This window comes from Lates calcarifer, linkage group LG10, assembly GCF_001640805.2.
Source record: "Lates calcarifer isolate ASB-BC8 linkage group LG10, TLL_Latcal_v3, whole genome shotgun sequence".
NCBI lineage: Eukaryota > Metazoa > Chordata > Actinopteri > Centropomidae > Lates > Lates calcarifer.
This window is the reverse complement of record NC_066842.1, coordinates 25547074-25563446: the sequence shown is the minus strand read 5'-3', so window position 1 is coordinate 25563446 and position 16373 is coordinate 25547074. Positions and strand designations below refer to the sequence as shown.

The following is a 16373-nucleotide window of genomic DNA, read 5'->3' as shown; positions in this document are numbered from 1 at the left end:
TTGTAAAATTAAAATGGATCTGTAATAAGTTAATAGTGCAAGAGTTTGCCTTTGAAAAACAGATGTTCCTTTTAAATGCAGGTTTTGATTTTTATTCTGGCCAAGCTGCAGTGATTTTCACCAAAGATGATTACAGATTATGTCCTGAGGTGGCAGACATGAACGCATTCCTGGTCCCTAAAATATCAACAAGAAAAAATAAATTATCGATTAAGATTGCTCATGTGGCTTGGCCATGTTTGACTGATGCAGTCCATTTAACGAAATTAATTCCACACAGTGTGACTCAGTTTTCATTTGTTGTAGTTAAGTTGTAGATTTGAGCGTACTGAGAGTATAAACACAAAAAACCTTCAACGTCACTATATTTCTGGACAAAAACTTTGAGAAGTGCTGTGCCCGGTCAACTCTTCTACTCTGCCATCCGTGATCACTTCACAAACACTCTAACACAAAGAGACAGATATGGAGCAGGAGACATAGCGTCAGCCATTCTCAAAAAACATTAGTGGATCCAAAACAAGAGGAAAAGGGATAAGTGTATGAAAAAAAGGGAAGCTATAAGATCACTCTTTGGAAAAGAAACAGAACTTTGTGCAAGATTGTTTTTCTTTGTGCACACATACACACATGAAACACTTTAATTGTTGGTGACATATCCCATTGGTTTCATGTCAGCTTATTTCAAGTCCTATTAAAAAGCATCTAAACTTAAGAGTGGCTCTCCAAACAACTTATTAAATGCTCCTATTTCAGGACTAAGTTCCCCACCCACCTTGGAAAAAAAATTGGCTCTCAGTTTGTTTACTAGTGTGCTCACAATAAGTCTAAGCTCAGCAGAGATGAGACTGATTATCACTGTTGTCTCTTGGATGTGGATCAGGGGATAACGTGAACTCTCACTGAGAAGATACACATTAAAACTTCCTCTGCATTCACTTATTCTTCAGTGTTTCACTCAAACTTTGCCAACACAGAACAAATTAAGTTCACAGTGCACAGTATGTTCTCCATTATGACCCACTGAGCCTTTGTCTGATTCTCTGCGCATCATCACAGATTCTACAAACCTCCATCTCCTTTCTTCTCTTCCCAAAGCTCGTTGTTGGGCCCTTCCAAAGCCAGACAGGACGACCCACTTTTAGGCCTGGCCAGGAAGAGGTACTCTATAGGGGGGCAATAGACCTGGGACAGCCCATGCTGTGCCAGGCCTAGCTGAGTACTGATGAGACCTGACAGGGCAGCTAGAGACAGGCACAGAGCCCTTAAATTATGTTTGGGTACTTTTACTGGACTTTGGAATAGTCTATTCCTCCCTGTCATAAGCATGGAGTCAATGAATAAAGGGCTCTTATTTTGAAGTTTAATTAGATGTACACTCCAACTAAAAAGAAAAAAAACAGCAGTTTTTTTCTTGCTTACACCAAACCTCCACAGAACTGGTGGTTGTTGTAGCTGATGAATACTCACATAGCGGCTGTTTTGGGTGTAGAGTCCACCTCATGAAGACACCTGTAATCTTCAGCACAGGCACAGATCACACGTAATGTCCTAACTGTAACAAAATACAGCAAGCAACACACACACGTGTTTACGTACAGAAAAACTCATACACAACTCAAAAAACTCAAAAACTAACTGGCTCCAGATGAAAATGAGTGTTGTTAGAGGTAATTTGTCAAATTAAATGTCAAATTTGGGCTATCATAGATGAGTTGTGTATTGTCCACACCAACGTGTTAAATTTTTGTCAATAAACAATAGTACAGAACATCAGAGGTTAAAGTAATGTAATGACTAACATTTCTAAAATGTTGCATACAGTGACAATCTTCACCATAACAAAAAGAGAGGCACTCACAGAAACTCTGACTTTATTAACAACCAAAAGAAAAAAACATGTAAACACTGGAAAAACAGGCTGCGTTCCAGTTTAAGGAACATATCTTTTGTTCCCAAACTTTTAACTGAAAGATTTTCTGTCTCAGAGTTTTCTGTAATTGTAAACCAAATGTTTTGGGGTTTCGAAGATTTGCCTCTGGGAAACCGATCTACTTCTTGCTATTTCTTGCCGTTTTCTGACACTTTATGGACTAAACAATGTTGTACAACATAGTGAGTTGTTTTTAGAAAATGATTTTAATATTTCAAGTTCTAATCAGTGCTTCAATTAGTAGTATTAATTTCAAACATGTTTGGAGCACACATCTAACTTCCCCTTCCTACTTCAAAACAAGTAGGGCACCAACTCTGTTTGCTTGGCTACCAATATAATGTTCTTTTTTTTAAAAAAATAACACAGAATAACACTATGACAACACAGTCTGACTCACCAATACATTCCAACTTCTTCTGTGGACAACAGTCTTTAACAAGAAGCTTAAGCTCCTGAACAGCAGACTCATAGGGGTAGGAACCTTGTAGTGTGCCAGGTTCTTGGGGGAACAGTTTCAAGGGAACACCGACATCTCCAGGTGAGGCATCCCGGTATAGTTTCATACTTGTTTCAAAGGCCTGCTCTCTTTCCCTGTTGACCTTCCTGATGAAGAAATACAAAAGGAGACATTTTTTTCAGCATGACAGAAAAGCTTTTGGTGTGCTGTGTCAGGGGCAGGTAAAAAGAAGCAGATAACAATGGTATGTGTCAAAGACAAGGCATATGCAGTTCTTCCCTCTCCCCAGGCCAATAGATTCAACAGTGAAATGGACTGTAGGACATAATATAATTTTCAAATACATAAAAAATTGAAAAATGAAAGCTTGAAATTTGATCACAAAATCCTCTTGGAATTAATTCAAGTTGAGGACTGCCTGGAGAAAAACTATGCGACAGTAAACATGCTTCGCCTGCATTATTATTATTATTTCTTAAAATATATGTCTGGCCTGAAGAAGGAAGGAGAAAACATCATTTATTTAGACTACACGTGTTCCTCCTTATGCCTGTAGGAGGTCACACTGTGTCCCATAACAAGTAGAATAAATAACAGTTTGTTTCATGACTCAAGTTCTCTTTGAGTGCAGGAAATCAAAAAAACAGCAGGACACATTTATAAATTTCTCATGATAATGTGAGAGAATGTAAATTTAGTAGCAGACAGTAGTGATAATACTATTATCTAGGCATCACAACAAATTATTTTAAAGACTCTATTTAAGCGTAATGAAAACTAGAAGAGGAGAAGCTGGGACGAGGTTGACATTCTTAGAGTAGCACTGCCACATGCTGGTCGGTGATAGACTCTGATTCACTCATGGAATGTTACACTAAAGGTGTGTTTAAATTAACGAGAACAAACTCTGTCAGAATTTATCAGTGAATCTATAACACAATACACAAAAGACAGTTCATCAACAAAGCCATGATCCATCATTTGGTTTGGTCCATGCTGCAGTGTGTAAAATTAAAAAGGACCATTGCGATGGTCATGCATGTCTCAGTCCAATGGATGCATGTCGTATATACACAATCTTTATATTACTGAGAACCATTTTCTTAAGCATACCATTCATTTTAAAACAGATTTTTTTTTTTACATAGCAGCAGCACCGACTGATTTCTAAGATTTTTGGGGGGCTTTTTTGCCTCCTCATAATAACAAGACGGTTTAGAGCTACAAGAAACTTAAACAAGAGAGAGTGGCTGGTGATAACACGCCACATTGCCATTCAACAATTTCACTACTGGGTAAACCCTGAGCTCATGTGTTGGCTGCCAAACACCAACTTCACTGCCAACTTGCTGTACAGATTTGATTCTATGATAACACTGCTTGTGAAGTATGAAAGCAAACCAGCAATGGTTTGTTTAACATGCCACTGTTTGCAATGATTTGTTTTGTAGTCAGTGTGTAGGTCATCAGCTGAGACAAACTCTGAGAGCACAACTCTCCAAAAATTACCTGCTACTGTAGAGACTTACCTGCTATTGATTATATCTAGCAATGCAAATTTTAAAGATACTTCCTGTGCAATAATTTTGTATTTTTCTACTTCAGAAACAGTCAAAACATTTGCTTTAGATAACAGAACTTTCCACATGTCTAACTGGTCATTAACAGCATTTACAATGTCATGTAGACCCATACTACTGTCACAGCAGTAAGAAACATTGCCTGTTTAACATGACATGAAGGCATGTCATTAGATACAAGGATTTACCTGAAAAGAGCCACCAGAGCGCTCCACAGGGGTGTGAAGAAAGCCTCCTCTATGCTGGCAAGGCACAGGTCTTTGGAACTTGCTGTGTTTAGAAACTCAAAGGACAGCAAACACAATGACAGAAGCTGATCTGAAATATAAAAAACACCTTCATCATTTAATATCCAGCAACCTTTACTTTGACTGTTAATGCAAAATTCAGTCTTAAAACATGGTAAGATCATTTCTACCCATCTTAACACACACATATCCATCCTCTATGATCATGCTCACCAATTGCAATATGAATGTCTTTGACGATGGCCTTCAGATGTTCTTTCAGTGCTCTCATCTCCAGCTCCTGTGTGTGGCCCTCATTCAGCATTGAGCTATCACAGGTAGGGTCTGAATCTGAGCCGACGTCACCTCTGCTACTGTGGGGTGGGGCCCAGTCCATCTGGGTCAGAAACTGTTCCAGATCTTCAAACGAGTTCTCCCGGTCCACTGTCGCCTGTGCAGGAAGCTCCTCCCCTTCCTCATTGTCACAGTTGGCGTGGAGGTCATGAGAGAGCGAGGGGGAAAGTGACAAGCTGGTGCTGACGCTCTGGCTGCTACTGCTCACGGTGCTGGTTGGCTTCCTCTGGGTCTCTGTGTGACCCATAACATAGCCACATAAAACAAATATATTACTGCTAATGCATAACAGTAATGGGTGCTACAAGAGTGATTTACAGTAACCTATCACATATGTATAGTGTTACTTGGTGTCCTGATTTGTTTGCTTTTGATCTGTTGTCCTGATAAATCTGTGCCTGACATGGAGCCAAACTGTACTTTTTCTAATGTGATAAAAATAGAACATTTAAAAGAGGTGTATTCAAGATGTACTTGTGTTTTGTACACAGGTACTTTACAGAACTACAATTACTGCCTTGCAGCTATTTGCCTCTGTCAACCAGGCCAGTTGCAGCTGAACAGTGTTATTGTGAATTCTTAAGTTATGGCCAAAAATGTGTTTTGTGCAGTCACAGTGACCTTTGACCACCAAAATCTAAGCTGTTTATCCTTGGGTCTAGGTGAACAGCTGTGCCAAATTTAAAGAAATTAAATTCAGACAACCCTAAAACATAATGCCTCCATCCTTGGCTGTCACTGGTGCAGAGACATAACAAAGTCAACATGTTTAGCACATCAAGTAAATACAACCTCTACATATAAAAGACGCTGATTATGGACACAGCTTAACAGTTCAAGATAAATGTGAAACCAGCATTTTGATGAACCTAGGTAATGAGGTAATGAATCACCGAAAAGCTCTGTAACAAAACACCCTGTTCTGGTCCTACCTGGATGGAGCAGGGTGTGAGTGCTGCAAGAGGGTCTCAGCAGCAGGTTAGGACTCTGGGGGAGGCTTTTGCTAATCATAGGATAGAGTCTGTTGTAAACCCGGTACTGGTGTTTCCTCAGCAGCTTCACCACAGGGTGGTCAGACTGGCTGAAGACACAATACAAATGTTAGTCAGTCCTCATCTGGCATGAAAATGTTGAATGTCCTGTTACAAAGTTAACCATGACAGCATCCAGCAGCTATTCAAGTTGCAATCAGATCAACTCAGGGCAACTAGGACCAGACAAATAATACAATGAGAACAAATAGAAATGTGGATTTGTCTACATCTACATTATGGCTTCAACTTTAAGAGGAATCCACAGGGTGCACCATCGTTTTGTAAGAGCATTGCACACATACTTAATGTAAATAAACACATTCTCTGTCTGTAAAGATAATGGAGGGGGAACACAAACACCTATGATTCAATACAACCAAGTCAGAGTGAGTGAACCTTTTAAACACATCTAAAAAAATCTGCTGTTCAGCTATCATTGAGATTAGTTTGAAAATATAAGCAGAGCTGAATGAGTAAATATGATGATCATATAATCATGGATGTTAGGATTGGGTGATATGAAATTTTTTATCATGATAACATCTTTGTCCATGTGAGTTGATATCGATAATTATCTCAATGTCAAATAATTATTTCTAATAAATTTAAAGGCTGATTTTTGCTCCTGAGTGAAAGTTGCAGAAAGCAGAGAGCTAACTGTGATTTTAAACATAACTTTAATGTACTTTTACTTTTCAGAACATAGCAAACAATTAACAGTGGAACATTTCACAAAGCCAATGTAGAACATTCAGAACAACTAATATAAAACTTAACTCATGCAATCAGACCTCTATTACCGTGACATGAGTTTGCGATTCTTTTCTGTGCATGTAAATTTATTATACTGAACATTTATCCACCATGTTATATTTATTTATTTAAAAAAAAAAAATCACATTATCATTTTATATCTCAACATAAAAATTACATTGTGATAATTATGGGGGAAGAGTTGCTGCCACAAGAGAAGGAGTTTAAGTATCTTGGGATGAGTCTTGTTCATGGGTGAGAGTACAATAGAGCTAGAGATTGACAGGTGGATTGGTGCAGTGTCAGCAGTAATGTGGTCGCTGTACCGGACCGTTGTATTGAAGAGGGAGCTGAATTTACTCAATTTACCATTCATCTACATCTACATTCCAACCCTTACCTATGGTAAGGAGATCTGGGAAGGTGTCTGGGCTTAACCTTAGTGATAGGGTGAGGAGCACAGACATTCGGAGGGAGCTCAGTGTAGAGCCACTACTCCTTCACATTGAAAGAAGCCAGCTGAGGTGGTTCAGGGATCTGGTTTTGGTTTTTAAAAGGCTTGTGTTGCAGTCAGTTACCTGAGCAGGTAGGAGACTAGACGTGACACTAATGTAACATCATTTGGATTCTCCTTCATGTTGGCTTTCCACAGTTTGGGCCAATCCTAAAGAGACAATTCATGACAAATCTGATTGGTTAATTCATTATTATGAAACATCTCTTATTAACTGAAAGAGCTTCATATGAACACAGAGTTGTTTGCATTTCAGCCATTTCAGTACCAGTACCATTTCATACTGGTCAGATAGTGAAGACCCCAAAATGTCCTGATAGACCAACCAACAGATCACACTGAGCTCTGGTAAACTGTCATTATCATTTCATGTGTTTATACGATCACTCACAAACTTACATGGTCTTGTTCATACTCTAGTACGCTGGTATAGAGAGTTCGCTGCTCTTGCTCCTCTGCAGTCATTGCACCAGATGCTGCAAATCTCCTGTAATAACAAAACACAGGAAAACATTTACACAGAACTTACAAACCTTAGAATGCATGAATGTCAAGAGTCATCAACTGTGTAGCTCTAAATGATTTCCAAAATTGACTAAACCTTTTCCAAGGATTTACTGAGAGCTTTACCCTGAGATAACAACACAAATGGATAAAGCCACAGGCACTATAGGGAGCCTTTCAGACAACTGTTGGAGGACTGGTGGGTAAGTACATCAGTTTCAAAGTTTAAAAGATGCTAGAAGGAACTGATCCTGAAACAGGGTACATGAAACACAAATTATACTCTGGTGTGGTCTTTTGAGGAGTGAATATACTATATGCAACATTTGTAGCCTTCAACGTGTCTATTAAGTAAACATTTAGGTCTTACTTAATCTGATTCAGTCAAGTCAGCCACATGTCAAGCTTCAAATGTTGTCACAGCAGCAAGTAAGTTTAGCTGCTTTCTGATCTAAGGGGGGAAGCAGCTTTTGGTGCATGTAAAAAAAAAAAAAAGCACTTATACTCAGATACAACTCATTTTTAATGTGATCAAAGAAAGAAGCGAGAGGCTAAAAAAAGAATTAACCTAATCAATTGTGTTTGTGGACAACCATGGTGTACCTGTTAGCCTCTTCCTGTAGCCTAAGTCTTCTCTCCTCCATCTTCCGCTGGAGCTAATGTTACAACAAACATTAAGGAAACCTCCAAACATTGCAGTCCTCACATCAAACAGCTATAAGTGATGATGCCTTTGAATTTAAATCAGGCATATGTTATAAATACAGCCCCTGATGGAAATGGTAACTACATTCTGTACATCTATATACCACAGACAAATACAATCATTTTTGCAAACTGTGGTCACAAGGTCATCCATAACCTTACTGAAAAATACCCATTCAATAATGGAATACTGAATAATTCATTAGTTAAAGAACACAGAGGTGGAAATGTGTTCAGAGCAGGTAAGGATGAGGAGTGGTCCTTCTTTGAACCAATAAAGACAGAGTCTGATCTAAGTTATTCTCTCAAAACTATAATAACAACTACGGCCCTGATTTTTTGCATGTTAATGATAGTCTGGTAGCTAATAGACTAGAACAGTAGGGGTGTAATGATACATCGATATACATCGATTCAGTGATCAACAATCCAATAATATCAATCCAAACTGAAAACATTGATCAGACATCATAAAAAAGGAAGCACGGAGAGATCAGCTGGTTTCGTCACACAATAACACAGGCTACTGTTGGCTCCTGTGTGGCCAACACTGACAAAAATAACAAAAACTCCGAACTACCTACATTGACTCACTTTCAGCCCTTTTTTGTGGGAGGACCCAAAGCTCTCCTCCAAATCCAGCTCCCAGTTGATTACAGGTAGCTAACATGACAGACAGGCTTCACCGCCTCTAAGCTGGAAACATATTTATTAAACCTGGAATAACAGTACTTCAACATAACAGCCTGAACAGCGTTTCTTCACTAACCCAACACTACCATGACGTATAATATCACAGTCCATCACAACATAATCATTTGTAAGACACACCTTTCCTTTGAAATGGAGAATAAATCAGCAGTCTGGAAACATTTTGGATTTTGGAGAAAGGACAGGTCAACTGACAAAGTGCATGCTGTGTTTAAGCCATGCCACTTTGAGATAAAATACTCAGGTTTACACAAAACCCTGCTTTAATTTTACAAACAGGAATCTAATGTTCTCTCAGTTTTTCTTTATAGAATGTGAAAAACTTAAAGCTCAATATATTAAAATGTGGTACCTCATAGTGAACAGGATTTATCTATTTTATTAAAAGAGAAGATTGTTTTTCACTTAAATGAGCTCAGAAATAAAAATGTCAAATGATATTTTAGTTGCCATTTGTGATTTGATTTTAATGGAAGTGAGTGTTAAATCAGCATATGATATTGTCTCATATCAATCACTGGTTCCTGAATGGAATCAAATCAAAATCGTAGAAGGATACAGCATCCTGACGGGCCTTGGCTATGATGAGGTTCTCCATCATCTGCCGCTGGAGAGAGAGTGTCTGCATTGCAACAGAGGAGGAGAAGTTAATTACATGCATTCATGAAATCAACTATTACCAAGGAAAAATCATGTGTTGTATCAAGATGTGAATAGTTTATACAGAGATATATCCCATTAATTTCAGCACAAATATAAAGCTGTAAATTAAATTACAGCCAGTTTGTAAATATTATCAGGACAAGCAAGGGGTCAGATACCAAGTTTCAACATACTAGATGAAAAAAATTAAGTCTGAAAATTGCAGCCATTATGTCCTGGCCCATCCCAACTCCCATCTGAAGTCTCTACAACATGTCTAAACAAACATAAATAAACATGCTTCATCTTAAATCACTAAAAATGAGCCATCACCATGTTCCTGCAACAAGGACAGATACAACAGTCAACATTTATACCATCATAACAAAGATCTGCATGACATCTGTGGTGGTATCTGTCCAGAGCAGTTAGCATCACAAACAAATGTCCAGACAACATAAACATAACTGTGAATGAAGTTATCCTCCTGAGACCCAGTAATGTGCATCTGTCTGACTTCTCAAAATGGCTACTAGCTTAGCAAGCACACTTCTCGGGAGCAAGAGGAGGTTGGTGTTCCTAAAGCTAGACATCAGTCTGTTTAAGGTAAATAAAACATTTGTAGCAGTTATTCAATGATACGCACTACACTTTATCCTCTGGGACAATTTTATTCAGTGTCCTGTCTACTGGTATTTTTGAGAGTTTGATTTGAATTTAGTTGACACTGGTACATACATTTACATACATGCATACTGAAAACCTTCACAGACATACATGCATACCTTTTCTGGTACATCCAGAAAATAGCCATATGCTCTCTAAGGTCACTGACAAATGCTTTCACCCTCTCCCACCTACTCAGCTTTTACATGTAACCAAACTGACTGTCAGCCATGGAAATGAAAGTATCACAACCCTACATAGTGTTAAACACTCAGGAGTATTGTGTGACAAAGTTTAGGATTTGGTTTACCATCACTGCTGGGACCATTCAGCACCATGAACCCAAACTACACTGCCATACACAGTACATAGGCAGTTATCCAAAGGAGTTTGGTGTAATTAGTTTATTTTGTGTTGAATGGTTAGTTAGTTTGAATGGTTGGTTGGTTAAATGAGCTGAGGGCTGTGCTATAAAAGAAGTTCAACATACCCAGGATATCTTTACAGTCACAGTCTGGCTAAGTGGTCTTACGATGCTGCTTATCAACATGTTAAGTCAACCCAGGATTTCCCGGGCGTGTTCGTGTGAAAGAGGTGGAGTTGTTAGTTAAAAGCAGCGTTGGCAGAACCATGAGTAGGTGTACCTATTACATGACAAGTAACGCTGATAGCTGCAGGTCGTTTAAGTTCTAGCGACGTCCATAAATGACATTTAACAAGGAGAAATGTGAACAATATGATCACATGACTAGAATAGAAACACTAGAAATAATTTCCAGTTATCAGTCAGGTTGAGGATTTATTGTGAATAAATACATAAATGCTTTTTACTTACTGAGTATTTTTGCTCTTTAGTCTGATGGTGATTTATTCTGAGTGAATATGTGATGCAGATAAACACTGACAGTAATGTCAGACTGTTTCTGCTGCCAAAGCAAAGAGGAAAGAGTTCATGTCTGAGCTCCATCTGACTGAAATGTTCATTTATAATTGTGGGAAATATTCAACAGTGTGTGGATAAAAGATTGTAGACATGGTGGAGCACTGTGGTGGCAAAACGGTTACACCACTGTCACATAACTACATGGTACTGGGTTTGGATCTGGCCTGGGACCTTTTTGCATGTAAAAAAATTTAAAAATAAAACAAACGGTGAGGATGGTATCTGAGCCAAGACACTGGACTCAAGTGTGTGTCCTGTAGGTTCACCATGTTAGGTGTCTGCATCTGTCAGAGTAAAGCATGGTAAAGAGTTTTATCCTATCAGATGAAAAGTGTAATGCAAGTGCAGTTTTGTTGTACTGGCCCAAAGCCTGGCAGTTCAAGTCAGTGCACTGTGGCGTAGTTTTGTGTTTTATTTGTCCATAATTCATTTTGCATCTACAGTAATTTGTGTGATTGTGTGATACTCTAACTACTGCCTGGTTGACTGAAATGAGTCCTGTAAGACCCAAAGACCTTCCCTGTAAGATGGTCTGAGGTTTATTCATTTTATTTATTGAAACAAAAATGTTATGGCTAAAAGCCAAATGCTAAACTAACAAATTATAATTGCCCAATTTCAGTAAAGGAACGGCTTTCCTGCTGTTCACTACACGGATATACCATAGAAAATAAAAAAATAAAAACTCACCGTGAACACATCTTTTAATTCATTATACTTTTTTAAAAAAAAAAAAAAAAAAAAAACATTTTTTTCTGGCTGGCGGTTACAGTGAACCGACAAGATAATACCGAGAGCTGCTGTTAGCTCCCTGCTGACCGACGCACAGCTCCTGACGTCTCTGAATGTATGTGTAACGTTAACTCCCCGCAGTGTCAATTAAATAGCTCTTGTAACTTTACCTTTACAAACGCCTTTAGTTTTCTCCAGTACGCTCGGAGCTCCACTTGACACCGAAACATTTTCCGTATCTAAACGATAAGTTCACGTTACTTTAAAAAATGTCCAACACAGAATGGATATCAGAAGAAATGAGTTAGAATAACGATGGTGATAAATAAAACGTCTGACCAAGCTACAGGTTAAATGTGGCATCTCGCTTACCATCGTGTTTCTGTCTGCAGATAATGACCTTTTTCACCAAAGAAATGAAACCGACGAGCAGAGAACGTTTTTGTGTTTTTCAGCTGTGGCGTTATCTTTCCTTAAATAATACATGTGGTGAGGAGAACTCCACACAGCCCGCCCCCTCTCAGGTATTCACCTATCATCAACTACCAGGATACCAACCTGACGTAAATAACAGACAGGAAGTACCATAAATAGTTCAAAATAAGACCACGCAGAATGTCGTTTAAAGAGGCTGGGAATTATTTTTGCTTTACAGAGCGCTATCGTGGTTTTAAATACTTTCTTTATTAACTAATTGCATCACAGAGGAGGCAGGGTTTACACCACACCTGTTTAGTATATCAAATTTAAAGAATCAGAATTGAGCTTTTCCTTTGGACTAAGGAGAAACACACTGATGAAGGGGCTGCGTATGTTTGTGGAAAAAAGTCAAACCTTTTGATATGACAGTGGTTGTTTCAGTCATCCAGGCCGTAGCAAACAATAATCTTAGAAGACTTAGAATCTGCTGATCTGCTTGAAAAGATAACAAAATCATCTAAAGGACTTCAGATATTCATCAGTTCACAGTTTGACAAACTCTCTACAAATAGAGATGATTTAGTTCTGTGACTACTCTTCAAACTAAGATGACCCCAGACTGATAGAGAGCTTAGTCAGATGGTGCAACAGCAATCACCTGAGACTCGAAAAACCCCAAAACATAATTGATCATGAACATCTAGAGATGTGAACATCTCAGAGATGTTCATGGTCAGCATTGTGTGTGGTGTAGAAAAGGTTCTGCAAACCAACATGAAAACATCATCCCAGTAGTGAAGCAGGGTGGAGGGAGCATCATGAACTGGGTCTTTGCTACCTCTGGGTCTGAACAGCTCACCATCATCGGGGTGAAAATAAATTCCTGAGTTTCTCAGTGTATCCTCCAGGATAATGTCCACCAGCTGAAGATCAGCAGGACAATGACCCTGAACATCACAGTAAATCTGCTACAGACTTCAGACTAAGAAAGTCCACCTTCTGTAGTCAGAGTCCAGACCTGAACCCAACAGAGATGCTGCGGACTGAGCTCAGAGAGATGTTCACACCAGACATCCTGAGAATATGTCTGAGCTGAACCAGCTCAGTAGGAAGAAACTTCCTACTGAACATTGATTTGATCCACAGTTACTGGGAGAGCTGGACTGAGGTTCAACCAGTAATTAAATCCAAGGTTTCACTTTTCACCAGCACTGTGAATATTTAATGGGTGTGTTCAATAAAGTTGAATCAACAACTCTCTAAAATTGTTTGGATAAAAACTGAACATTACAACCTTCATGAAGGAGAATCAATTAATTAGATTAATTAAATTAGGGCTGTCGAATTGGACTGAATTAGTTTTGCCTGCTGAGAGCATAAAACAGAATCTACCACTCCTGGTCCACAAATATATAAAAACTCAAACCTCTTCTTCATATTTGAAAAGTCTCATTTCAGTCCTTATGCAAACTAAAAGTCACTTAACAGTTCTTATATCATTAAAACAAATAAATGACACTTATTCCTACATCCTTTACTCTAAAACACACACACTCACCAAAGATGTCTTTTGGTAGGCCTGACCAGGTGTCAGCCTTGCTAGACGAGCTTCATAATCGGCTTTTAACTTCTGGTTCAAACGTGAAGCTTGTTCAATGGGTGTCAGCTCCCTACAGCACACACATGCATGCATAAACACAAACAAAATATACACAGGCAACATGTTACTTAGGGGGTGTGTCAGACCATTATTATCAGTTTAAACTCTTGTTTACAGAGTGCTGAATATTTAAAATCAGCATGGACGATATTTCCGATAAAAGCTCATACAAGCACCAACAACATTCACAGATGGTGATGAAGAAGATGGTTCTGCAAATTCAATCTAATATTGTTTATGCAAAATATCCTTAGGGATAAGGAGAACTGAGCACAAAGACAGCAGTGAGAAGAAGCAAGACTATTAAATTTGATTGTTTTTGTTTTTTTCATTTATCTCTAACCACATGTATAAAATGTGACATTAAAGAGTGTAAGAATCTGTCTGATGTTTAGATCTGTTGGTCAGTTCAAAATGTATTGTTCTAAAAGGTATTCTGACTGGTTCTTGTTCTTCTCTGTTATCCTTGCTGTGTTGAATGGAACAATATTTGCCTTCCTTAATAAAAACAGCTCCTTACTTTTTGCTTGTGCCCTGTGACTCTACTGTTTGAAGTCTCTGGAAGACTTCAGGGGGCAGAAAAGGGGAGAGCTCCCCGCCACCATCTGACATCACCCTGCGGTGACCAGTCTTTGCTGGGCTGGTTGCTTCACACCCTGTGTCAACAGGAACACCAGATGGAGGGACAGTGACAGCAGAGGTCAAGCAGAGAGAAACCCCTAAAGCAGAATTCAAGTTAGCAGTGGTTGAATGTTATGTTTCAGAGATGACTAGAGGGCGTATTCACCAGTGTTTGCAGCAGTGGTGATTGGGAGGACAGCAGACTGATGGGGTTCTGATTGGCCAGGTGAACAGGAAGAGGACGCAGAGGCAGAGGAAGAGAAGTCAGGGGGATCAGGGCGGTTCCTCTCTATAAATGACTTGGCTCGCTCCAGGCACTGCTCAGCCAGTCTCAACATCCGCTCCACCGCTACCATCTCCCTCTCCTCTGAGGCTGCGACAGAAAAGAAAGAGAAGACAGAAAAAGTTATGAGAGGTACTGCTGGATGATTCAGCTAATGCAGGTACATGAATACTACATGAAGGTCATCACATGGGATTTAAGATCTGAGTCACATGTGTGCCAATGATCAAGCACTATATTCAGGTTGATTAGTTCAAGTCTGGTTAGAATGATTAACTCTTGTTTGGTCCCATCTGCCAATCCACTGACAGCAACATCAGAGATGTTTCTCTTTTTTATAAATTTCATCTGAGATCATCAAGAGCAGTATATAATATGATCATCTGGCATATGTGCATGATTTCATTACATGTATACAATATGTATAATAATGTATACACCATATATCATGTCTATCTATGCATAATAGACTTAAACTTAATTAAACTATAAACTTTATATACGTGTATATCTTTTTCTCTTGCTCATTCCCTGTTTTTTTTTTTTTTTATAAGAAACATTTTGTTTTGTTTTCCAATCCTGCTCACTTCCTGTCAGTTCAAAACAGTGGGCACATTATGAAAGAGACAGACTGAGTGTTGCAACGAAACCAGAGAGAGTGAGTAACAAGTAAAAGTCAATAGGTCAATATTATTGATTTCTTTTTAAATGTAGGTAACAGTGACAGTAAGCTGCCTGAGGCCTGTACTACGAAGCGAGGTTACTGGCTTATCAGGGTAACTTCAGTAACTTGGTGACGTCAGGTGTAACTTCCCGATTAACCTGTACAAAAGGTGGATAGGTTTTACCCGTTTCTATTTTATCCAGGTTCAGTTTCCACTGAGGCTGAAATACTGTTAACATGAAGTTCATACTGAACATAACAGCATTACATTCATACATATATAGCCTGAGTGTTCATCATTAACACGTGGGTCACATGTCATTTTCAGACATGTGACCACGTGTCTGTGTCCTTACATCTGATATTACATGTGACAAGTCTCCCTGGCTTTCTTGGCAGCCGGGGTTTTACATTGTGTCGTTAGAGTCTCTGAAACTGAAACCTGGCTGTGTCAGGATGAGTATGTTAGCCTGAATGAATCAACCCCCCCCAGTCATATTAATACTCACATTCCCAGAGACACTGGCCGTGGAGGTGGAGTCGCAGCCATTTTCAACTCCACTTTATTAATTAACTAAACCTAAACTCAATTATAATTCATTTAAAGTCTTGTTCTTAGTCTGTCCCACCCAAGGTGGAAAACATTAAAGCCAATTCTATTTGTTGTAGTGTACCGTCCTCCTGGTCCATACTCTGATTTCTTATCTGAATTTTCAGAGTTCCTGTCGAGTTTGGTTCTTAAAACAGATAAAGTTATTATTGTAGGCGACTTCAATATTTCATGTTGATGTCAACAATGACAGCCTTAGCTCTGCTTTTTCCTCTTTACTAGACTGTATTGGCTTCTCTCAGTGTGTAAATAACCCACTCACTGTTTCAGTCACACTCTCGACCTTGTTTTAGCTTATGGTATTGACATTGAACATGTAACAGTCTTCCCAGAATCCCATTCTATCAGACCACTTCT

The 16373-nt window shown here is 38.9% G+C and overlaps 1 protein-coding gene across 7 annotated transcripts in view; it reads right to left on the bottom strand.

The window, feature by feature from the left end:
• Nucleotides 1-14826, bottom strand: part of vps9d1 (VPS9 domain containing 1) — a 38011-nt gene extending 23185 nt beyond the window's left edge. For 4 of the 7 annotated variants that reach the window (XR_007814006.1, XR_007814005.1, XM_051073639.1 and 1 more), the window contains exons 1-13: nt 14626-14826; nt 14359-14557; nt 13737-13848; nt 11929-11997; nt 9335-9397; nt 7963-8015; nt 7255-7342; nt 6920-7005; nt 5487-5635; nt 4435-4788; nt 4162-4291; nt 2334-2539; nt 1471-1555 (exon numbers count right to left, since the gene is read on the bottom strand). Coding sequence is in view for 5 of the 7 variants with exons in the window: in XM_051073639.1 (XP_050929596.1) it covers nt 1471-1555; nt 2334-2539; nt 4162-4291; nt 4435-4788; nt 5487-5635; nt 6920-7005; nt 7255-7342; nt 7963-8015; nt 9335-9397; nt 11929-11997; nt 13737-13848; nt 14359-14557; nt 14626-14815 (1784 nt within the window). In the remaining 2 variants the exon portion in view is untranslated. The remainder of the gene's footprint in view (nt 1-1470; nt 1556-2333; nt 2540-4161; nt 4292-4434; nt 4789-5486; nt 5636-6919; nt 7006-7254; nt 7343-7962; nt 8016-9334; nt 9398-11928; nt 11998-13736; nt 13849-14358; nt 14558-14625) is intronic. The other 3 variants (XM_018704040.2, XM_018704044.2, XM_051073637.1) reach the window with 2 other exon arrangements.
• Between the last annotated feature and the right edge of the window lie 1547 nt (nt 14827-16373).